This window comes from Ictalurus punctatus, chromosome 19 (genome assembly GCF_001660625.3).
Source record: "Ictalurus punctatus breed USDA103 chromosome 19, Coco_2.0, whole genome shotgun sequence".
Lineage (NCBI taxonomy): Eukaryota > Metazoa > Chordata > Actinopteri > Siluriformes > Ictaluridae > Ictalurus > Ictalurus punctatus.
In genome coordinates, this window is record NC_030434.2 from 3,896,355 (window position 1) to 3,921,366 (window position 25,012).

General features: G+C 44.0%; 1 protein-coding gene across 4 annotated transcripts; it reads right to left on the minus strand.

Annotated features, from left to right (window-relative positions):
* Positions 1 to 5,220: 5,220 nt before the first annotated feature.
* Positions 5,221 to 23,849, minus strand: stk38l (serine/threonine kinase 38 like). 4 transcript variants are annotated; one of them, XM_017494328.3, is made up of 15 exons: positions 23,553 to 23,849; positions 22,674 to 22,813; positions 19,256 to 19,307; positions 18,991 to 19,113; positions 17,328 to 17,411; positions 17,056 to 17,179; positions 16,681 to 16,835; positions 16,412 to 16,514; positions 16,181 to 16,297; positions 16,020 to 16,081; positions 15,815 to 15,950; positions 10,257 to 10,380; positions 7,689 to 7,784; positions 6,971 to 7,062; positions 5,221 to 6,712 (listed from the first exon to the last, which is right to left on the minus strand). In XM_017494328.3, the coding sequence occupies exons 2-15, from the start codon at positions 22,799 to 22,801 to the stop codon at positions 6,573 to 6,575; spliced, it is 1,536 nt and encodes a 511-aa protein (XP_017349817.1). In that variant the 5' UTR covers positions 22,802 to 22,813; positions 23,553 to 23,849; the 3' UTR covers positions 5,221 to 6,572. The 4 variants fall into 4 exon arrangements, with proteins under 4 accessions (XP_017349817.1, XP_017349818.1, XP_017349819.1 ...); XM_017494329.3 differs by having other exon boundaries at positions 15,815 to 15,932; positions 23,553 to 23,848; XM_017494330.3 differs by lacking the exon at positions 16,181 to 16,297 and having other exon boundaries at positions 23,553 to 23,848.
* Positions 23,850 to 25,012: the final 1,163 nt, after the last annotated feature.

The window sequence follows — 25,012 nt, forward strand, 5'->3', positions numbered from 1 at the left end:
GTGCCTCAGTGACTAAAGGCTCTGGTTTACTTATCAGAAGGTCGGGAGTTACCACTGTTGGACCCTTGGGCAAGGCCCTTAACCCTCGACTGTATAAATGAGATAAATGTAAGTAGCTCTGGATAAGGGCGTCTGCCGAATGCCATAAAAATGTCAAATGTAAATGTGACGGGTGTGAAGGAAATCCTGCTGGGGTGAACCCATTCAGACCTGCTGCTCTGTGCAGGCTGCCTTCCCCTGCACAGAGCCCTGACCTCCACCCCACTGAACACCTTTGTGGATGAACAGGAACTGGAGCCTCCTCACACAACCTAATGCTCGTATGGCTGAATGAACACAAATCCCCATATCCACACCCATGGGTGACATTTGACTCTCGAGTTGGGGGGCAAGAAAAAAAAATGCCTCAACAAAATATTCACAGAAATTTTAAGCAAACGAGTTTAAGTATCAAAACATCGGCATTAGTGAAGAGCTAAACGCCGGCCACCAGGCACGGCATCAAAGTGATGAACTGTTTTATCCAAATCCACATGAATGGGCTGTTCAGTGCTCAGTACTGCAATGTCCGACAGTCTGTCCTGTCTCATGGGGTTTCTCATGTATGTTTTCACTCGACGCAAGCAAGAACAATTTCTTTCCCACGATGCAGTGTTCATCGGCACGGTCAAGAATAACTCCAAGAGGTTGCAAACGTTTTCTAGACTGTGGACTAGCTTTGAGTCTCTGAACACTGACAGTCGTTGTTCAACAGTCACTTCTCCAGTTGACAGTGATACGTGAGAATTCTGCATTCGTCTCCTCTTCTGGAAATCCATAAACCACAAATAAATGTCAGGTCCACTTCGGTGTCCGTATTAGAGCTGAGGATGTGATTAAGTGCAGTCGAAGTGTTAATGTCGTTTTCCTGAATTCGCTCACAGATCTCTATAAAGTGATGTTCAGTACGCTGAAATGCAATTCCTTGTAATAGTCCGGAGCGGAATCTGAATTCCGTCCAGGAACCGTTGCTTTGGTTGTTCTCCTCCATGGACGATGTGGGCTGTGGTAGTTGTTCTTATCGCACAACTCGACTGTGAACTCCCAAAGCTGCTGAAAGTGGAGATCAGTTCTCATTGCTGAAAGAGCAGATTGTGGAAGATGCTGGGCTTTTCACACTGGTATCATGTAAGGTGGACTGTAACGCTTTAGACAGAACATTGCACTGTATGAGAATTCGTCGCTTCAAAATGCTGAAAGATGTCAGCAGACGACTCGCCTGTCCCCCGACTCACACATCGCTTTCAGAAATTTCACTAAGAGTGTCGACGATAGTCTCAAAGTTATCCAGTATGGCCTTGAGAGCCTCTGCACGGCAGCTCCAGCTTGTGTCACGTAGAGATTTCAGTGTGGTAGATTTACCTGAAAAGTCACCGCTCCGTTCTCACAAAGACTCAGAAGCTGCAGGTCGTTTTGCTGACCCCTCGATGAAGTTATAGAGAGAATGATCATTGGTCAGCAGGTCTCTCAGCTGTATCGGTGCGACGGACATCCACGATGCAGAGGGTGAGGATATGCGAGTGACAATGGACGTACATCACCAGTGGATTTTCGTAGCTACACCACGGTAGGTTCCTCACATACTCGCCACACCATCGTAACATCGCGCTCTCAAATGCAGATCTCAAGATTAAAGCTTGTCAGAATTCTTGAAAAGAAGGGCCGAAGATTCACCGTCTGTTCCGTCAGTCCGATAAAATCCGACGAGTGATTCATGGACATCGAGGCCTCTGTCGACAGATCTTAAAACCACTGCAGCTTGCTCATGCCTACTTATGTCTTGCGTCGAGATCAAATGATGAATAATAGATGACAGATCAGAATTTCAGCTTTCATTTCCTCATATTTGCATCTAGACGTGTTAAACAACTTAGAAACATGGCACCTTTTTTTAACCCACCAATTTTTCTTGTTACCAAGGTATGCCCTGTTACATTCATTATTTAAAGAATTAATAGTCAAGGACAAGACAAACATGAGGGATATAAGCCAATCAAAGCCACTGCACAAACACTGGGCATAGCCAGTACAACAATTTAGAACGTCCTGAAAAAGAAAGAAACCACTGGTGTACTAACACCAGGCATGGAACGGGTCGGCCAAGAAAAACAACAGCAGTTGATGACAGAACCATTGTGAGAGCTGTGAAGAAAATCCCCAAAAACAACAGTCAGTGACATCACCAACATCCTCCACAGGGAAGGGTGAAGCTCTCACAATCCACCGTTGGAAGAAGACCTAGAGAGCAGAAATATAGAGACTGTACCACAAGATACAAACCTCTCATCAGCAGTAAGAATCAGAAAGCCAGACTGGAATTCACAAAGAAATACAGAGACGATCCACAGAAGTTCTGGAACCAAGATGAACCTCTACAAAAGTGACAGATGGGCAAAAGTGTGGAGAAAGAAATGATCTGCTCATGATCCAAAACATACGAGCTCATCTGTGGAACATGGTGCAGGTAGCGTCATGGCTCGGGCTTTCATGGCTGCTTCTGGAACACTCTCACTGATCTTTATTGATGGTGGAACTCATGATGGTAGCAGCAGAATGAATTCAGACGTTTACATTCTGTCTGCAGATTTACACAGAAATGCATCCGAATGAATCAGGAGGAACTTCATCGTGCAGCAAGACAACGATCCAAAACACACTTCCACCTCAACACAGGACTTCATCGGACCTCCAGACCTTAACCCAATTGAGCAGCATTTCACCTCCCGAAGAGGAGACTTAAGTTAGAAACCCCCCAAAACAAACGACAACTGAAAGAAGCTGCAGTAAAAGCTCGGAAAAGCAACAAAAAAGAAGAATGCAACAGTTTGCTAATATCACCGAGTCTATTGATGCCGTTATTGCAAGCAAGGGATATGCAATCGAATATTAGGAGTTATTTCCTTTATTTACTTTACGACTATCTGTTTCAATACTTTTCACCAAATATTTGGGTGGTCTCATATTCATCTTTTAATTTCAAACCCAAATGTCTTCAGTGTATAACATAAAACAATAAAGAATTGGCCTTGCTGTTCCAATACTTTCAGAGGGGACTGTATGTGGACATCGATTATTTAGTTCAGGTGTTTCAGCCAACTCCATCGCTAACAGGTGCAAAAAAAAAATCAAGCACATATCCATGCAACCTCCATACACAAAGAATGGCAGTAGAATGGGATGTGGTGAAGAGATCAGTGACTTTAAACATGGCATTCTCATAAGATGCCACCTTTGCCACAAGTTTAAGTACTATTATTGTGAAATGCAAGCGTTTAGGAGCAACAACAGCTCAGCCACAAGGCAGTAGACCATGAGAACTCACGAGTGGGCAGCTCAATGCTGAAGCACGTAGCACAGAAAAAATCATCCATCCTCTGTTGCGACACTCACTACAGAGGTCCAAACCGCTTCTGGAAGCAACATCCGCACAAGAACTGAGTGGAGGCTGTTTTAGCTGCAAAAGGGGGACAACTCTATATTAATGCCCATGGAAAGGGTTGTAATGTTCCACAAGTGCATACAGGTGTGATGGTCAGTGGTATTGGTACAAGTACTTCTGTCTTATCAGAATTAAGTAAAAGGAAGTTAATAAACATCCAGCGTCTAATGTCCTTTACACAATCCTCAACTTTACTAAGCTTCTGTCTGTCCTCTGGCTTCGCTGAAACATACAACTGTGTATCATCAGCATAACAGTGGAAGCTAATTCCATGTTTACGAATAATTTAACCTAGAGGTTACATATATAAAGTAAAAAGCAGTGGGCCTAAAACAGAACCCTGTGGAACTCCAAATTTAACCTCGGTATGCGTGGAGAAGTCTCCATTTACATCTACGAACTGATAACGATGGGTCAGATAAGACCTGAGCCAGGAGAGTCAGATCTCAATAGTATTATTAGACTACTATTAGAAGCCCCCTCCAGAACAAGCTGTATGGAACGGTTGCACAAAGTCACCTGTGAGGAACCTGAGTACACAAGTTTAACTGAGCATCACTGGATTTGTGTGTTGTGATCAGATTAAACCAAATCATCATCTCTGAAGCAAATGGACGGCATACAAGAAGAAGAAGCGTCTAATAACCGCTTTAAAATAGCGTTGAATGCTCTGGGCCTGTTTTGCAGCAAGTGGCCCTCGAGTAAAACCCTATTCATCACCATTTGTTCTGCATCCCTTTATATCGTCATAAAGTCGATTTTTAGGGTCGTAATGCAATACAGGTAGAAATGTCACCCAAAGGGAATGAAGTTCCTACATTTCTTAGTGAGCAACGTGATTTCAGCAGTAGCATACAAGTTAAACCAACAGCATTCACAGATGATGGTTTTATATTCTGCTGTGTGACCTCCTCAGAGGTGAGACATTGCTCACGTACAGTACATAGCAGAGTGATCTGTTGTCTCCGCCCAGATGAGATTCATTTGATCACTCTGCACTTTGTACACTGTTCCCCTCAACCTCAACCACATTTCCATAAATAGTTCTAAGCTAGACCAACACCCCGCTTGTTTCACTTGGTTATCATGAGCATGAAACCGTCAAAGTAAGCTCATGGGTATAAGAGGTTTGCAAGTTGTATGTTTAGAAGAATCCCACTGGTTTTTTAAGTTCTTTTTAACATTTTGTGTTGATTCATTCTCATATCGTGTACAATAAGTAAGGAATAAAACATGATGGGGTAAAGGACGTTAAGCAGCAGACTGACGCAAAGTGAAGGGCCATTATGATCCCGAAGTTGGTTAGATTCTTTTAACAGCATCCCCCAAAGTGTTTTATTCCTCTTATACCACAGCGATGTCCCAATGTTTACATTTTATTGATTAAAGAACGCCGTGTTACTTTTTACCCACTTATAGTCACATTTAATGTTATGGAACATCCACAGAACAAGTTAGTTCCTGTTATCACTTCCATTATAGCAGCTATAAACAGTCGCTCCCTCACGTTCTCTTGATGTAAACAAGACAAAAAAAAAATTGAAGCTTGTTACCGAGCAACCATTAAACACAACAGTCTCCATCCTTAGACATTACAGAAGAATGTATTATAATAAGCACGTTAATATCATCCTGTGATTGGCCTTACAGCGGCAGCTAATCAGCATCCGGCGGCACAAAAGCCCACGCAGGTGTGATGGTAGCTGATACACAATGAAACACAGTCAGTCATGCGCACAGGACCGGGTTATGTCTTTTCTTTACTTTTCACAAGATATCAGTTTATAAGCAATAAATAACCAAGTTCTACAGTGACTAGATGATCATGAATACACCCTTCAGTACGATGAGCTTATTTTACACACAGACAGATGACAAGTTAAAGGAAAAAACAAAACAACAACATAAAGTGCCATAGTAAAGTCACTGCAAGCTGCCAGATCAGCTTCAATTCTACAGAATTAAATCTACAAGTCTCAATTTGCTGACCCCGAAGGTCACAGCATACAGTACATCATTTTTATTAATTCATTTGAAAGATTTACATCATTTTCATATCAAACCATTCGTGTCCTGTTGACCAAGAACATCGTCCTCCTGGAACAGACCTCGATTTGAAGTGGTTCTTCCCTGCCAGCAACATAACGGATCCAAACTCTACATCACCGTGTTTCTTCGGACTTTCCCTTCCATTTGTCACCTCCTGTAATGGTAAAGAAGGCTCGTAGTTGCTGTCGCTGCTGACTACACTGCTTGTCCCTTTACGACATATTTAGTCTGAGGAACACACATCGGCTGTATCCAGATACAAGACGGACAAAGTCATATAAAAAGATGCATTCTATGACCTCCAATAAACTTTATTAAGAGAGATCAAGTGCTGAGATTACTCCTGAAATGTTTACCGATCGCAAAAGGATTGAATAAAAATGCCTACCAGTGTGTCAGTATTGGCAATATAATAGAAAATAACGCACTCTTTTCAGACACTTTAACGTTTTGTTAAATGTGCGTAAGAAAGAGAAAGCCAGTAGTGCTCACTTCCTGTGCAGTAAAATTCTCTCCGATATATAAATATGAACGTAACCCTTACATGTTGCTTGAGGCGAGTGCATTAATGAACTACTCTCTATCGTAGTTATTACTCCTCACTGTGCAAAACACTGTGAATTTGATTTGGATGCGGAGTATGGAGGCATGAATAGCAACTTTTAAGAACTTTTAAGTTCGCATCCACCAACATTAGCGTTATTCAAAATTACTGACACAACCTTTGCTCTGTATGATTTGCACATAAGGCTGAGGTGAGGTAAGAACTTAAAAAGACCCTGTTCAATTCACTGTCAAGTCTACAGTACAGTGTTTGGACAATGAAAAAGGATGTCCATCACGAGCATCCTCTTACCTGAGCAAATACAAACCAGTGTAATTCAGGGGTAGCTATACTGATACTGATACACGAGTATTTATGATTATTATTGCCCTGCCTGGGCTCATGCCGATGCAAATGTACTTTGCACTTTATATTTACAGCGCCTCTGAAGCCAAGGGAACACACCGAGCATTTAGGTAAGACAAGGGTTTAAGCTCTTCTTTAGCTTTCAGTCTTATGCTTTGCCCAGCTTTGTGTAGGCGGGATGGTTCCACGTTGTGTTAGTCCTTCAAAGCGCTTGTAGGTGTAGTTGAGGAAAACCCAGTCCTTAGACTTGAAGTCCGGCTCCGTTAGATTCGTCACTGGAACAAACAAAAAATACTGAGTGTTGTTGGTTGTTTTTACAGCTAGTTGTGTCAATGTGCCACCTAAAAACTTGCATCATCCTTGTCCATATCAGCTCCCGTTTAGAGACAATAAACAGCTAGCAATAGCAGCCGGTAGCTAAAAGTTATTACTGCATTACTAACTACACAAACAAGACGTGTTTTTCCATGACCTCACGTCTAGTTCTAAATGTAATACTAAAAGAAAAGAAAGTGTTCATGCTTGATGCTCACCTGGCTGTAAAATGTCTGACTCGGGAAAATCATCAAAATTGGAGGTGTCATCAATGCTCTTGATCTCAATGGAAATAGCAGCAGGTCTTTCTCTGTGTGTGGAGACAACAACATCCAGTTATATTCCAGACAGAGATCTAGCTTATACCCTCATAATATAACGTCAGGAAAAAGGTTGCACGGGCTGGATGACAGTAGCGAACACTCTCGTTACCTTCGTAATATTGTAATATATCTACAAAGCTTTAAATAAAATAAATAAATAAATAAATAAAAAGACATTCTAGCCATTTGTATCAGACGTTTTTGCTGATTTTCCTCTTTTTGCTCCCATATCATTCCGTTCATATCTCGATATAAATCAGATCTCAGTGGACAGTCCTATTCTGTGGAGAGTTCAGTCTTTCTAAATCACTGAAAATCAGCTTTGCACTAGCTGCACACTTCTTCCATGCTAAGGTAACACACTGCGCAGCGATTTCCTTTAGCTGAAAAATGACTCCAAAAGTACTGGAACAGCAAGGCCAATTCTATTGTTTTCGCTATACACATACTATATGCATTTGGGTTTGAGATCCAAAGACGAAAGAGTCGACAGATCAGAATTTCAGCTTTAATTTCCTCATAGTTACGTCTAGATGCATCCTTATATCCTGCCCTATACCGTGTATACATGAATAAATAGCGAGTGAGTCAATGTTGATTGAGTGCAGCATACCTGATGTGCTCCCAGTCAACTGCCTCAAAGAAAGGGTGGCACTTTATTTCATCCACACTCAGTGCCCCAATCCTGTTCTCTGCATCTGTGCAATATCTGAAATACACACACACACACACACACGCACACACACACACACACACACACGCACACACGCACATCCTGTATTCACAACTTTAAGAACTAAGGGCTGCATTCATTTGCATCCGACTTCAAGGGCAGATTTTTCTCTCAAAATGTCCAGTCACAGGCTCAGGCTGTTAACGATATTTTTCAAAGGATAAATAAATTTAAAACGTTTTGAATGCTCCCCAATTTGATTGTAGCACTTAATCAACTAGATTATTATCCATCAAATGGACCTCAGCTGTATCTCAATCACCCAAGTCTTGCATGGTGCTGAATGCTGGCCTGACCACCGACTAATCACGTCCAAATTCTGATCAGGCCAACGTCCAACACACAGAAAAAAAGAAAGAAAGAAAAATCAATATCAGTGCACTAGGGTGCCAGGAGTGGTACAACAGGCTGCCAAAGACTCTCAGCTTCACTAAAAGAAAGCACAAGGACTGGACTGAATATCTGAAATCCAGGCACTCCTACATGATAAGCACAGAGTCCATCTCTCCCACCCGTAACCCCCCATTTTCTTCTTGCAGTGGAAAGCTACCCATGTTGAGACCAAATGGCTGTCAATCAACACAGACCTTGGAAAGATTGATGGGCACAGCTGAAGTGGAAGTGATTATCGGGGCTATAAAGTAAAGCAGAGAGCAACTAGAGGCTGAGGGCTGGCTACCACTGATCAGAGTATACATCGACCACAACAGCACCATCTACCAGGTGCTTACTTGGAAAGCTTCCGCAGAACATCACACGGATGTGCAAGGATGAAGGCTAACTCATCCAAATCAAGATGCTTCTCCATTGTCAAAGAGAAGCTGACCCAAAGGATTTTTAAAATGAAGGAGCCAATATCAAAAGTATTAGAGAAACCCATCAAAAACCCTGGAAGGCAATAGGAGGCACATCTCAAAGTTGGTAAATTGGTTCAGAAGCTAAGGCAGGACATGGTCAGAGGCCTGGAAATAATCAATAAATCCATGCTTCCTGGCAAGCTGAAGCTCCGGTGCCTACAACGTGGCCTGATACCCCACCTGATGTAGCCACTAAACATCTACGACATCCCCCTCACAATGGTTGAGAAGATGGCGAGAATGATCAGCTCCAAAGTGAGGAAATGGGAAGGAGGTCCACAGTGTCTGAGCAGCACAGGCCTAAAAGGACAAGGAGCACTTGAGCTGCCGCTCTCGAGTCTAGCAGAGGAGTTCAAATGCAGCATTTCCCAGGCTGGAGATGACCCACTCAGCATCGTGGGATGCAGCAATAAGGACGACCATCCTTGGGAACAGTAAGAAAGCAGGACATAGAAAGAAGCAGTATAAAAGGTTAGATAAGCCATCCAGCGTGACATCTTTGACTATGACCCTTACGGAAGAAGGCAACCTTATCTGAATGGCAGAAGCTGGTTGTCTTGGAAGCTGACTCACAGCAACAGGACTGGAGAAGGTTGGGTGTCAAGGCTTTATAGTAACATCCGTGACTAGGCTGCTGAGGGATGTGGGGATTCATGGTCAAGCCCAGCGCCAGACCGTCAAAGAAACATCAGTGGCTGCAATGTGCTGCAGGCAAAGTCCCGAGCTGGACCACAAAGTGATCTATCTAGCCCCTATCGTAGCTTTCCAAACTGCAGCAAGTCTGGGAATAGATCTTATAAAGATCTTATGAAGGATTATAACATCCAGTACCATGTGTATTAAATACGAAGAGAAGAACAAGTCAGACGCAGAATGTACAGGCTCGGAGAGAGAAGAAGCGGAGAAGAGAGAGCCTGAAGTGATGAGACACAAAATGGAAAGAGATGAAGAGACAAAGAGTGAGTGTGATGGTGAGGATGTATACTGATGCATCTTGTGCTTAAATAGCTAAATCAGTCTTCATGGAAAATTGTTCAGTGGGTTAATGATATTCTGAACATTATTACTGCACCCAGTTAAGAGCGGAAATCGAACATCTTCCAGTTATGCATAAATGATTCTAAATGATAATAAGGATAAATAATTATGCTATAATAATTATGCTCTAACATCCACCAGCTCCGTGATGTGGTCATGGAGGAGTGGAAGAGGACTCCTGTGGAACCTGTGAAGCTCTGGTGAACTCCATGCCCAAGACTGTTAAGGCAGCGCTGGAAAATAATGGTGTCCACAAAATATCGACACTTTGGGCCCAATTTGGACATTTTCACTTAGGGGTGTACTCACTTTTGTTGTCAGCGGTTTAGAGATTAATGTCTGTGTGTTGAGTTATTTTGAGGGGACAGTAAATTTACACTGTTACACAAGCTGTACACTCACTACTTTACATTGTAGCAAAGTGTCATTTCTCCAGTGTTGTCACATGAAAAGACAGCATCAAATATTTACAGAAATGTGAGGGGTGCACTCACTATATATATATATATATATATATATATATATATACGGATATGCCAATAATGTGTCTAACCTGAGGACCAGGTCTTTAGCTTTCTCTGAAATAGGAACCTCAGGGGGGAAGATCAGAGTTTCTCGCCAGTTCATGACTTTCCTGTATGTTTCCTGTGGTGTCTCAGAACAGAAGGGTGGGTATCCTAGCACAGAAAGACAGAGCACAACACATTTTAATGCCGACAGCATCAACACTTTTTTTTTTTTTTTTTTTTTTTTATACAGCCAAACTGAAAGGGCAGAGACCCAACTTGACGTGAAAGAGTACTAAGAAAGAGGTACACATACCGTGGTGCTTGGAACGTTTGTGAACCCTTTAAAATTTAATATATTTCTGCATAAATATGATCTAAAACATCATTTCACACAAGTCCTAAAAGTAGATCCCAATTAAACAAATGACACAAAAGTATTATACTCGGTCATTTATTTATTGAGGAAAATGATCCAATATTACATATCTGTGACTGGCAAAAGTATGTGCACCTATAGGATTAGCAGTTGATTTGAGTCAGGTGTTTTCAATGACGATCAGTCGTGAGCCCTGTTTTATTTAAAGAATAAAACATGCAAGGTCAACATAAAGGTCATGCAGCAAGACAATGATCCTAAACACACGAGTCGTTCTACCAAAGAATGTTTAAAGAATAAAGTGAATGTTTTGGAATGGCCGAGTCAAAGTCCTGACCTTAATCCAGTAGAAATGTTGTGGAAGAACCTGAAGCGAGCAGTTCATGTGAGGAAACCCACCAACATCCCAGAGTCGAAGCTGTTCTGTACTGAGGAACGGGATAAAACTCCTCCAAGACGATGTGCAGGACTGATCAACACTTACCCCAAACGCTTATCTGCAGTGATTACTGCACAAGGAGTCACACCACATACTGAAAGCAGAGGTGCACATACTTTTGTCTCATTTGTTTAAATGGGTTCTGTTTGTCTACTTTTAGGAAAATCTGATGAGCTTTAGGTCATATTTATGCAAAGTTTATTCACAAACTGTCAAGCACCACTATATATCCAGAATATAAAAACAAAAACAAACTATAATCAGTTAATTCACCTTATTAAAGAGCATGTAACCTATCCAATCACTCCTTCGCAGGAGCAATACATGAAGCAAACCAATGAGGATACAGTATGGTTGCAAGAGTTTGGACAGGGTTAAGTTTCAAATGGAATTAATCCGAAAGTAAACTCACGCCCAGTAAATGGCTATCAGGTTAAAGGTATGAAGATATTCCCAGGCAGAGTAGCACATGGGATTACTCGCCATGATAAGTAATGACTTTACGCAAGCTTCCTTCTCCACATTTGAGGCAGTAGATATATAAGATTGTTCCATGAATACCAGATAGCCAGCAGGGGTGCTGAAGTTTGCCTGGATTTGTTCATTTGCAATAAATACAACTGTGATACAGTCTTCTTTCCTTCCATCCTTCTCACCGAGTTCCTACTGGATTGGTGCTGGTTCCTAATGACAGAGAACCCTGGCGGTTATCTGGTACTCATTGAACCACAGTTACACACGTATCGAGCAATCTATTTCACCCCTGCTAACTGCCAACTTAGGACTGCACAGGTGTTCTGTACACCCTGCACTCATGCCACTGGGTCAGGTGATGCCCAGGTAGCAGCAGTGCTAGATGTTCCTTGTAGAGTAACACGCAAGTTACGGTGGATGCCAGAACTTCCAACAACCAGTGGGTCGTTTCTGTTTAGACTAGGGAAGCTCCTCTTGTCTTTTCTCCATCACAAAACAGTCCATCTGCTATTCCAAATAGTACTGCAGAATGCGTACTGGTCACAACGAGGGACGCTCTGCAGGTTCTGAATGCTGCGAGGTCAGTCACTTGGTTAACAAAATTGGTTTTATGACCCTGGACAGAAACGCTGGGTTCAAACACAAGGCTGCTCCAGAATCATCCGCCTACCAGCATATGCAACACCAATTTATAGTTTCCAATGCATCTGTAACCCACTTTTTTCCTGAGGTGATCACTAGTAAAAGAGAGACCCGTTTCAGTTGGCATCCTGCACTGGGTGAGATCCCACACCGGGTACTGTACTCTGAGGGGACTGTACTCAGGTACTGTACTCTGTGGGGAGTGTACTTGGGGACTGTAGTCTGTGGGGACTGTAGTCTGTGGGGACTGTAGTCTGTGGGGACTGTACTCGGGGACTGTACTCTGTTAGGACTTTACTTGGGGACTGTTCTCGGGGACTGTACTCTGTGGGGACTGTACTCGGGGACTGTACTCTGTGGGGACTGTACTCGGGTACTGTACTCTGTGGGGACTGTACTCTGTGGGGACTGTACTCGGGTACTGTACTCTGTGGGGACTGTACTCTGTTTGGACTGTACTCGGGTACTATACTCGGGGACTGTACTCGGGGACTGTACTCTGTGGGGACTGTACTCTGTGGGGACTGTACTGTGGGGACTGTACTGTGGGGACTGTACTCTGTGGGGACTGTACTCTGTGGGGACTGTACTCTGTGGGGACTGTACTCGAGTACTGTACTCTGTGGGGACTGTACTCTGTGGGGACTGTACTCTGTGGGGACTGTACTCTGTGGGGACTGTATTCTGTGGGGGACTGTACTCAGGTACTGTACTCTGTGGGGACTGTACTCTGTGGGGACTGTACTCAGGTACTGTATTCTGTGGGGACTGTACTCGGGTATTGTACTCTGTTTGGACTGTACTCGGGTACTATACTCGGGTACTGTACTCTGTGGGGACTGTACTCGGGGACTGTACTCTGTGGGGACTGTACTCTGTGGGGACTGTACTCGGGTATTGTACTCTGTGGGGACTGTACTCTGTGGGGACTGTACTCTGTGGGGACTGTACTCTGTGGGGACTGTACTCGGGTACTATACTCTGTGGGGACTGTACTCTGTGGGTACTATACTCGGGTACTGTACTCTGTGGGGACTGTACTCTGTGGGGACTGTACTCTGTGGGTACTATACTCGGATACTACACTCTGTGGGGACTGTACTCTGTGGGTACTGTACTCTGTGGGTACTGTACTCTGTGGGTACTGTACTTGGGTACTGTACTCTGTGGGGACTGTACTCTGTGGGGACTGTACTCGGGTACTGTACTCTGTGGGGACTGTACTTGGGTACTGTACTCGGGTACTGTACTCTGTGGGGACTATACTCGGGTACTGTACTCTGTGGGGACTATACTCTGTGGGGACTGTACTCGGGTACTGTACTTGGGTACTGTACTCGGGTACTGTACTCTGTGGGGACTGTACTCGGGTACTGTACTCGGGTACTGTACTCTGTGGGGACTGTACTCTGTGGGGACGGTACTCAGGTACTGTATTCTGTGGGGACTGTACTCTGTGGGGACTGTACTCTGTGGGGACTGTACTCGGGTACTGTACTCGGGTACTGTACTCTGTGGGGACTATACTCGGGTACTGTACTCTGTGGGGACTGTACTCGGGTACTGTACTCTGTGGGGACTGTACTCGGGTACTGCACTCGGGTACTATACTCGGGTACTATACTCTGTGGGGACTGTACTCTGTGGGGACTGTACTCGGGTACTGTACTCTGTGGGGACTGTACTCGGGTACTGTACTCTGTGGGTACTGTACTCTGTGGGGACGGTACTCGGGTACTGTACTCTGTGGGGACTGTACTCGGGTACTGTACTCTGTGGGGACTGTACTCTGTGGGGACGGTACTCTGTGGGGACGGTACTCTGTGGGGACTGTACTCGGGTACTGTACTCTGTGGGGACTGTACTCTGTGGGGACGGTACTCGGGTACTGTACTCTGTGGGGACTGTACTCTGTGGGGACGGTACTCGGGTACTGTACTCTGTGGGGACTGTACTCAGGTACTGTACTCTGTGGGGACTGTACTCGGGTACTGTACTCTGTGGGGACTGTACTCTGTGGGGACTGTACTTGGGTACTGTACTCTGTGGGGACTGTACTCGGGGACTGTACTCTGTGGGGACTGTACTCTGTGGGGACTGTACTCGGGTACTGTACTCTGTGGGGACTGTACTCTGTGGGGACTGTACTCTGTGGACTGTACTCGGGTACTGTAGTCTGTGGGGACTGTACTCGGGTACTGTACTTGGGTACTGTACTCTGTGGGGACTATACTCGGGTACTGTACTCTGTGGGGACTGTACTCTGTGGGGACTGTACTCGGGTACTGTACTCTGTGGGGACTGTACTCTGTGGGGACTGTACTCGGGTACTGTACTCTTCGGGTACTGTACTCTGTGGGGACTGTACTCTGTGGGGACTGTACTCTGTGGGGACTGTACTCGGGCACTGTACTCTGTGGGGACTGTACTCTGTGGGGACTGTACTCTGTGGACTGTACTCGGGTACTGTAGTCTGTGGGGACTGTACTCGGGTACTGTACTTGGGTACTGTACTCTGTGGGGACTATACTCGGGTACTGTACTCTGTGGGGACTGTACTCTGTGGGGACTGTACTCGGGTACTGTACTCTGTGGGGACTGTACTCTGTGGGGACTGTACTTGGGTACTGTACTCTGTGGGGACTGTACTCTGTGGGGACTGTACTCTGTGGGGACTGTACTCTGTGGGGACTGTACTCGGGCACTGTACTCTGTGGGGACTGTACTCTGTGGGGACTGTACTCTGTGGGGAGTGTACTTGGGGACTGTACTCTGTGGGGACTGTACTCTGTGGGGACTGTACTCTGTGGGGAGTGTACTTGGGGACTGTACTCTGTGGGGAGTGTACTTGGGGACTGTACTCTGTGGGGACTGTACTCTGTGGGGACTGTACTCTGTGGGGACTGTACTCGGGCACTGTACTCTGTGGGGACTGTACTCTGTGGGGACTGTACTCTGTGGGGACTGTACTCTGTGGGGACTGTACTCTGTGGGTGTGTAATGTGAGCAGAATCAGCAGTAGAGGTGGGATGTATACAGTAGACAGTGAGGCTAGGTATAAAAGTCCCACAGCTCTGCCTACAGGAGCACGGCATGAGGAGCTAATTCTCGAATTTTTAACACTTTCTTGTTTATAGAACCTTTAAATATGGCAAAGAGAAAAACCCTTACAATAGTGAGGAAGTGAATGAGTACCAAGAATACACTCTGAGGGGTCCACCGTAGACTCTTGACTCGATTGACTGAAATTTCAACTGCACAAAATTCTTTTGCGTGCTCTTTCGCAGTGATGGAAACCTTTCAGCTGTACTGGCGTCCGACGCACGGGAATCGAAGAGCGCTTTGGCTGAATGCACGTCGTGATGACGTCACATGACGTGTCTCGGCCCAAATCTGCGGTAATCTTTAAAAAATCGTCAGCTCCTCCGACTATCGCGGAGATTCCTCAATTTTGCGTTCATTTCTGCGACCGCAAAATCTTGGAGGGACTGAAGAGGATTTAAGAAATGCGAGACAAAGTCTTATAGATGAAGCGTGAATAAGCAAGGCCATCAAATCACCTTACACACAGCAACGTGAGCAGCTCGATTTGCAGTAATCTGGCAGACGCACATTCGCCTTTCATGCTGCTTCGCTCCCGAGTGAGTAATACGATAACTACACAGGCATACCTATTAACATCTCATACATGATGACTCCCAAAGACCACCAGTCACACAGCTTATTGTATCCCGTCTGCATAAAGACCTCAGGGGCGATGTAGTCGGGGGTGCCAACGGTTGAGTATGCCTGTGCACATAAACAGGACTGAATTAAATTAGTGTAGTATATGGATGACATTGTCCGACACTGGCACGCACCCACACACACTCTTACCAGCTGTCGTCTGTTTTTCTTCCATGTTTCGGCCTTCCTTTTTGAGTTCATATTCTGAAAAGCTGATCAATACATACAAGTACACAAACAGAGGTAAACATTTCATCCAAGTATTTGGTAGATTATTATGATCTTTATAGAGCACTGAACTGTCTAAATACTTTCAAGTCTGCCTTCTATTCCTTTAGACCAGTATATTTCCACGTCTCGGTACGTGCAGATAGATGTAGAGGTGGATGAAGCTGAAACCACTCCATACATGCAAGATTTCAGACTAGCTTTGGGCATTTCAATGCAGTTGGTAAACAGGGATGAGTTGCACATGATCAGTCTTTTTTTTTTTTCTTCGTAAAGAATTTAAATAACATTAAGGAAAACAAGGTGATACTTACAGAAGTCACTTGGAGGGTTATGTGTAAGGTTTCTATAAAACTCGGTGCGATGAGCCTTCTTCAAGCCTGTGCACAGGCCAAAGTCCGACAGCTTGACGTGGCCCTAGGATTCAGCAGTATACAGTAGCTTAGGAGTACGATTCAACAGGATTCAACCAGAAACAAAGAAAAAGAAAACGCAACGTGGCAGCGCCGACACCATTGTAATAGTATTCCGCTTGCAGGAAGCCGTATATATATATATATTATTGCGTGGAGGTGTGTCTTACCCGTAAGTCAAGCAGTAGGTTGTCTGGTTTGATATCCCGGTGAATGAAGCCCAGTTGGTGAATGGAGTCAATAGCCAGGACTGTCTCGGCTATATAAAACTGAGTGACCTCCTCTGAAAGAGTGTCTTTTTTCATAAGCAGGGTCATCATGTCTCCTGAGTGCACATACACAAATAAATCAAAAGTACCGCTGGAACAAAGTCATATACAGGAAATTGGAACGTTTGGGAACATTTAAGCAGGCATGCAAATTTAATCAAATAAACAAGTCTGTTGGAGCCTTTGTAGAAAACCAGTTACGTGCTTTCAATAAGTATCATGACATGACACTCTGTTAAATAAAGTCCAAGCGATACCGTCATTTTCTGATCTTACCTCCTGGCAGAAACTCCATGATGAGATAAAGGTTCCTTTTGTCCTGGAAACTATAGAACATTTTTACTACCCATGCTCCATCTGCCTCCACAAGGATATCCCTCTCAGCCCTGATATGCGCTACCTACACGGGAAAACATGACAGAGGTGAATCTGAATGCTCACTCAGCCAGGGACAAGGTTTTAGGTGAAATGCTACATTGATGATTTGCGCACAGTGTAGAATTGAAATTTTGTGGCAAAAAATTATTTAAAAAAATAATAAAATACACCTGTTCCTTCTCTAGCATGTCTGCTTTTCGCAGGATCTTCATAGCATAGATGTGACCGGTGTCAATTTTCTGCACCAGACGCACCTGAGGACAAATTAAAGCGATCAATATTAACCGACACCGCCTGAAAGCCTGAAAGAGAAATGCAGAATATTTTGAGTTCCTTGATATGAAATAAAAAAGCTTTGCCAAAAATGGTCGAAAACAACAATCTAACAACAAAAACTAAACGTCCAATCTTATGGTGTTAATGATGGTGATGATTAGAACGTGATTAAAATGGTGTTTCTTGTCTGTAGCGGTCAACACTCGGGTGCGGTCATACTCTTTGAATAGCAGGAGAATAGCAGAGGAAATCTCAGCCATGGGGACATAAACAACCAATTTGTACAAGGATTATATTACAAATGTATGAACTGTCATGGATTTAACTTCAACACCAATTGTAGCATCATCATTCATGCACTTATCTAAATCAGCCAATCATGTGGCAGCAATGTGAAACAAAATCCTGCAGCTACAGGGGCGAGCAGCTTCGGGTAACGTTCACATCAAATGTGATCCCAGTGACCATGGCATGGATGTTGGTGCTAGATGGACTGGTTTGAGTATTTCTAGAACTGCTGAGCTCCTGGGATTTTCACACACACAACAGTCTCTAGAGTTTACACAGAATGGTGCGAAAAAAAAAAAAAAAACATCCAGTGAGCAGCGGTTCTGCGATCAGAAACATCGTGTTGATGAGAACGGAGACTGGTTGGAGCTGACAGAAAGGCTAAAGTAACTCAGATAACCATTCTGTACAACTATGGAGAGCAGAAAAGCATCTCAGAATACACGTCAAACCTTGAGGCAGATGGGCTACAACAGCTGAAGACCACGTCAGGTCCTCTTCTGTCAGCCAGGAACAGAAAGCTGAGGCTGCAGTGAGCACAGGTTCACCAAACCTGGACAGGTGAAGACTGGAGAAACGTAACCTGGTCTATTGAATCTGGATTGTTGCTGAGGCACACAGATGGTGGAGTGAGAACTTGGCACCAACAGCATGAATCCATGGACCCAACCTGCCTTGTGTCACCAGTCTAGGCTGGTGGAGGTGGTGTAATGGTGTGGCGAATGTTTCTTGGCATGCTTTGGGCCTGTTAATACCAATCAATCATGGCTTGAGTGCCACAGCCTATTTGAGCATTGTTGCTGATCATGTGCCACAATGTACCATCTTCTAATGGCTACTTCCAGCGTGATAATGCACCATGTCACAAAGCAAAAGTCGTCTCAAACTGGTTTCATCAACATGACACTGAGTTCAGTGTTCTTCAGAGACCTTCCCAGTCATCTGATCTGAATCCAGTAGAACACCTTTGGGAGGTGGGAGAACGGGAGATTCGCAGAAAAACCTGTAGGAATTGCCTGATGCGATCATGTCAACATGGGCCAGAATCTCAAAGGAATGTTTCTGACACCTTGTGGAAAGACAAAACTTATATAAAGAAGCATTTTACGAGTAGTGTTAAAAAGACTTGGCTAACATGTAGGGCTTAAACATTTATCACAACGGTAATATAACAATTATGTCCCCTTGTGTGTCCAAGTATCTCCGCGCATGTGTTGAAATGTTTTGAAATAAGAGCACATTGTTCGAGAGGTCAGTAACCCTACCAACCTCTCCAAAAGCTCCCCTTCCAATGACTTTGAGTGACTCGAAGTCACCAAGCCCCAGTCGAGTTCGCTTTAACCTCAGGAACTCGGTCTCCTTACGTGCATGCTGGGAGCGCCTCGTGATCTTCTGCAGTATGAACACAGAGACATCCCAGCAGAAATTTCATATCATGATGAAGTAACATTGTACATGCACGTTGTATATCGTTCATCAAAAATAACATCTAGGGGAAAAAAAGGTGTTAATATACTGCACTGAAACATTTCACCTCTTCATCGGGTAAGCCTTCCTCATCCATCACCTTCTCCAGTTTCTTCTGCCTGAAAATGAAGTTACATCTTTATATACAATTTGGTGCTTATTTTTTCCTTTTTGACATATTTAGATCCAAGCGTTTGATCCTCTTTGAAATGGTGCCTATTAATGAAGCTGATATACTTGAACAAAACCACAAGATAAATGAGCTTTTTTCAATCATTTATTCAACAGAATTATTAGTAGAGGTCATATCCTTCTGTGGAAAAATTAAGTACACCCTTGGCCTCAGAAGTTAGTATTGCCCCCTTTAGCAAAGATAACTTCTCATAGGTGTTTTGCATCATTGTGCACCAGGCTTGCTGGAATTTTTGACCACTCTTCCATGCACTGTTCCTTCATTTGCAAGATGTTTGAGGGTTTTCGGCCATGTTCTGCCCGTTTCATATCCCCCTACAACATTTCACCGGGCTTTGACTCGGCCGTTCCATAACCCTCCGTTTCTTCTTTTTGAGACGTTCCTTGGTGGATTTGCTCGTGTGCTTAGGATCATTCTCCTGTTGAAAGGTCCACTTTCGGCTCAACTTCAACTTTCGGACAGATGGCCTCACATTATCTTCAAGAACTCTTTGATATGATGCAGAATTCATAGTTGAATGCAAGTTGTCCAGACCCTGAGGCAGTGAAGTAACCCCAAACCATAACATTTCCACCACCGTGCTTCACAGTTGCTATGCGGTGCTTCTCCTGAAAATATGTATGCTGTTACTGTGGCCAAATAGCTCTATCTTTGATTCGTCTGTCCAGAGCAAATAATTCCAAATGGTATGGTCTTTGCCTATATGCTCATCGGCAAACTGTATTCTTGCAAAGGCTTTTTCCTGGCACACCTCCCATGCAGGTTCTGATCACTAGCACCCAATCTTCAACACCCGATTCTAATTTTATGGATTTGAAGGTGTGATAAATGTAGGGGTGTACTTACTTTTTCCATGTGACCGATCTGTTTGTTTTTTTTGTTGTGCTAATTTAAATTGTGAAAATTACTACAAAATTGTATGTCATTTGATAGAGTGCATCACCTTTATTAACAGGCACGGTTTCAAAGAGGATCAAATGTTCACTTGTCCAAATACGTCTAAATAAACTAACAATTTCCATGGGGTGCACTTATTTTTTCACATGCCTGTCTACTGTAAAGGCTTTAGATGCTCATGGTTCGGTCTAAACCCAAAGTTCAGGCATGCTTCCTTACCGTAATTTATTGAGATAAAGATTTTTCACTAATTTTGCAGAAGTCATGTTTTCCTCCCAGTACTTCATTAAACACATACTGTATACTTAGACTGTAGATTTCACTAGTCAATAGACAAAACCCTTTGTGCAGCATGAATAAAATAGACCTATAAAAACAAAATGTGGAATATAAAGCTTTACTTGAATAAGACCACCGCTGAATCACTGCATATCTGTTGCTGGGGGAAAGACGTATTGATTATTATGGGTGCTGATTTGCTGCTGTTTTCCCCAAAAAAGATTTGGCAACCCTGCTAGTTAAACTATCTGATCCTAAGTGTTCACTGGAGATGCAATTGAGACATGAAAATGCCAGGTCTAAACAGTTGAATGTCCTTGCTGTCCATTTATGACTGGATCGCCCCAGACACACCGAGTCGAAATTAGGACTGATTGCTAACATGAAAATTCTGTTAGGCATAAAGAAAGAAATATTGTGAATTTTACCAAAAAGCCTTCAGTATGTGGTTTTGGATGGGACTTAGTTGTGTTTTTCGTTGTTGTTGGTTTATATTTCAACGCTAATATGACATGACGGCTCTGAGGAGCCGAGAGAACAGCCACCCAAGGTCAGAAACGCACACCACAACAAATACAGACTACAAAACTATATTTTAAAATGCACACACACACAATGCTGGAGGCTACGAACGACCCCAAACAGCTCCAGCTGACAGCTCATCCAAGAAAGGATAAACAGACAAAGAAAGAGACAAATCATTTAAGCTGCTTTGTTCTCCCAAATAAATGCTTTTTTCCACTGTTCCCACAGATTTGGCTCACAACAAGTTGCCTGAACTATAGGAATGGGATCCTGACCGGCTGTGGAGTGGAGCAGGGTTTACTGCTTAGTGTAAAACATGTCCCTGTGCACAAAGCGAGCTACAAGAAGACATGGTGGAAGAAGGTGAAAGAACTCGAGTGTGGGGATCTGTGTTCATTCAGCTCCAAGAGCATTAGTGATGTTGGTATGTCGAGGAGGCTTCAGTTCCAGTTCATCCAAAGTGTTCAGTGGGGTTGAGGTCAGGGCTCTGTGTAGGACACTCGATCAACTGCAGATCAAATCAAGCGCTTCCTAAACTTACAGCCAGTCCCCATAGACCAGTGCAGGGATGACGTCTTTCTGTAACGCCAAAACCCGGAAATGAGTTTGCGTTTTAGCGCTCGAGCTGCCAGCTTCGCTTCGTGCTCCAGCGCTTGCGTGAGGGGAAACCGTGACACTAACATGTTGCTAAATGACACTACAGAGGTTGCCAGGGACATTAAACGTCATCACGTCAAACAGGAAAAGTCTGTGCAGATAAACTGGTTCAGGTTTGCTCTGCACAATTCCCAAAAAGAAACGTGGATCCACACAGTAAATCCATATTATGGAGAATGTTTTAAATAAAGTTTGGAGAAGTTGTGGGAAGCTCGGTGATGGTGAAGTCGAGCGACCGTGGTGTAGATCGTTTATAGCGTACGGTTAGCCGTTTATTTCTCGAGATTGTATTTAGGCTTCAAACTTCATAAAAGTCGTGCTGATTTGTGAAAATGATCTTGATGGACAGAACGTGTTAGTGTTGTAATCTTGTGTTGATCAGAGATTATTTTGTGCGATCATCCAAAAGTCTATGTGAAAATCCTATTGGGTTTTTGTGGAGGGAACCGGTGTGATGATAACTTCCGGGTTCCGGTAAAAATGACGTCATCCCTGTGTCACCGCTCTATTGGGTGATCTCTCTGCGTCTCTCCTCCTGTAAACACTGTTACTGACTTTTCTGCATTCGCCGGAATTGTTTATTTGGTTGAATATCGTTATATTTGATGCGTATTTTCATTCGGTTGATGGCATTTTTATTTTTACTCATCCTATGTTTTGGGTACAACTGTATTTATAATTTGCTTCTACGAGCAAGGACCGTAGAAGGACCAGTCGTATTTGATGTAAAGATATGTACGTGAGCAGGAATGTAGCACAACATGGAGGTGAAAGCAGTGGTCTGTTTATTTAAATGTGAAAGTGCAGTAAAAATATGTTGTCCCCAAAATCAATGAATAATCGTGATAAATAATCGAGATCTCAATATTGATCAGAATAATCGTGATGATAGTTTTGGCCATAGTCGTGCAGCCTTAACAGAATAAATACTTACCTCATCTCCCTTTCCTCATGCTGTGTGAGGAGGGTGCTGTAGAAGTTCTCCAGTGTGAGTTTGGCCACAGTCACTCTCTCTCTCGTGTGGTTACTCATCGGGAGCGGTGCTGCCATGCCTCCTGTCATGGCCAAGCTATTCTGTAGAGGCGAGAGACAGCAGTTACATTTTTCAGTCCACTACAGTGCTTACAATGAAGGACCAATCATCTGAGGTGTGGATCTGTTCATTACAAATCATTATACATCTGCTCTTCCACGCAACTGTCCAATCAACCTTCCCTACTGTAGTGCAGCTGCTTATTTATTTATGTTAGTTTGCTCATTGTTTGTGTATTTATGGTTTATACTACACAATATATACAGGTAGTATATATTAGGTGTAAATGGTCGTGTCAGAATGAAACTATAGGCAGAATAATTTGATCAGAAGATGCATCCAGAGAGGGAAGATCATGAGTTATGACACTTGCTTAAACACGGAAACAAAAGAGGAATCTGCTGATTACATGGCAGCGTGTGGAGACAATCATGGCCACAGGGGGCGCTGTCTCACAACACTGAAGGTAGTAGACGTTACCAAAAAAACAAAACAATAACAACGACGTCGACGTTGTACCGATTAGCAAAAGAAGTCAGTGCGACATCGCAGAGGTTTGCGCGCGCGCACCAAACACACACATGCATGCACGCAATCGCGCGCACACACACATATATACACATGCATGCACGCATGCATATGCATGCACGCAATCACACACACATGCATGCATGCATGCAATCACGCACCTAAGTCCTAACTAACACACACACACACCCTCGGGAAGCCTGCTCCATCACACATTAGACCCGAGTGGGTTATTATGAAGCGCGCGCTTACCTCACTGTCCTCCTGTAGATTAGACAGTTTGCTGGCAACCAGCAGAAAATGTTTAGACAAGAAGCACAGCCGATTCCCTGACCACCTCCGTGCTGGGGCCTTCACCCAAACTGGGCACAGGAGATGTGTTGAATGTTCGGCGTAAAGCCGTGCTGTAATCTCACAACACACACGTCCTCAGATCTGCACAATGGTGCGCGGATTACTGCTCTTCTTCTTCTTCTTCTTCTTCCTCCTCTTCTTCCTCCACTTCATGCCGGATCAGTCCGAGGAGCCTCTCACTGCCACCTACTGTAAAGCCCTTCACATTTCCGGCTGATGGCCTCGGGTTACCTAGACGCAAATCGGGCGGGAGACGCGGATCAGGTGGCGATGCTGCTGCCAGATCTGTAGCACGCGTGCTACATGATTATAATGTACACAAGCAAACCCTACAACACCAGCTTATAACTTCTAAAGCGTAACAATAAAAGGCTAAGAGTTTATGGCTTAAAATGACAGCACAGTAGACGAAGAACACATGCTTTTTCCAGACGGCAGGAGGGTGGTAGAGTGTGTGTGAGGGGTGTGTGTGAGGGGTGTGTGAGTGGTGTGTGGGGTCATCCACAATGCTGGTGGCTTCGTGGTGTAAATGTCTGTGATGGAGGGGAGAGAGACCCCGATGATCTTCTCAGCTGTCTTCTCTATCCACTGCAGGGCCTTGCGATCCGATGAGGTGCAATTTCTGAACCAGACAGTGATGCAGCTGCTCAGGATGCTCTCAGTAGATCCTCTGGAGAATGTGGTGAGGATGGGAGGTGGGAGATGGGCTTTCTTCAGCCTTCGCAGAAAGTAAAGATGCTGCTGGGCCTTCTTGGCTATGGAGTTGGTGTTGAGGGACCAGATGAGGTTTTCAGACAGGTGAAAAATGGTGCACTTATATAGCTCTTTTTATCCAAAGCGCTTTACACTGTGTCTCACCCATTCACCCATTCACCCATTCACACACCAATGGTAGCAGAGCGGCCATGCAAGGCGTTAACTTGCCATCGGGAGCAACTTGGGGTTCAGTGTCTTGCCCAAGGACACTTCGGCATGTGGAGTCATTCCATTTCAAATCCAGGTTATGGGTTTTGTACATCCTGATACTGAGAGTTTTGCCTATTCTTCTTGGCAATTACTCTGGCTCTGTCAGATTGAAGCTCTTTACACAGATTACAATCTAAAGATCTGAAGATTACATAATATAAATAAACCGTTATGTCTAATGCAATATGGGTCTTAAAAAGATTTTTTAATATATCATATTTGTCAGTTATAAAATATAGGAGAGACTGATCCCAGATAGCAAAATTTGTCTGGTCCACTTGTGGGCCACATACTTGTTTCGTTCTGGCCCAGTATTCGTTGGGCCTGGATCCCCGGCCCAAAGCTGGCCCACACACTGAAAACAAACACATACGACCACAACCACATCTGGC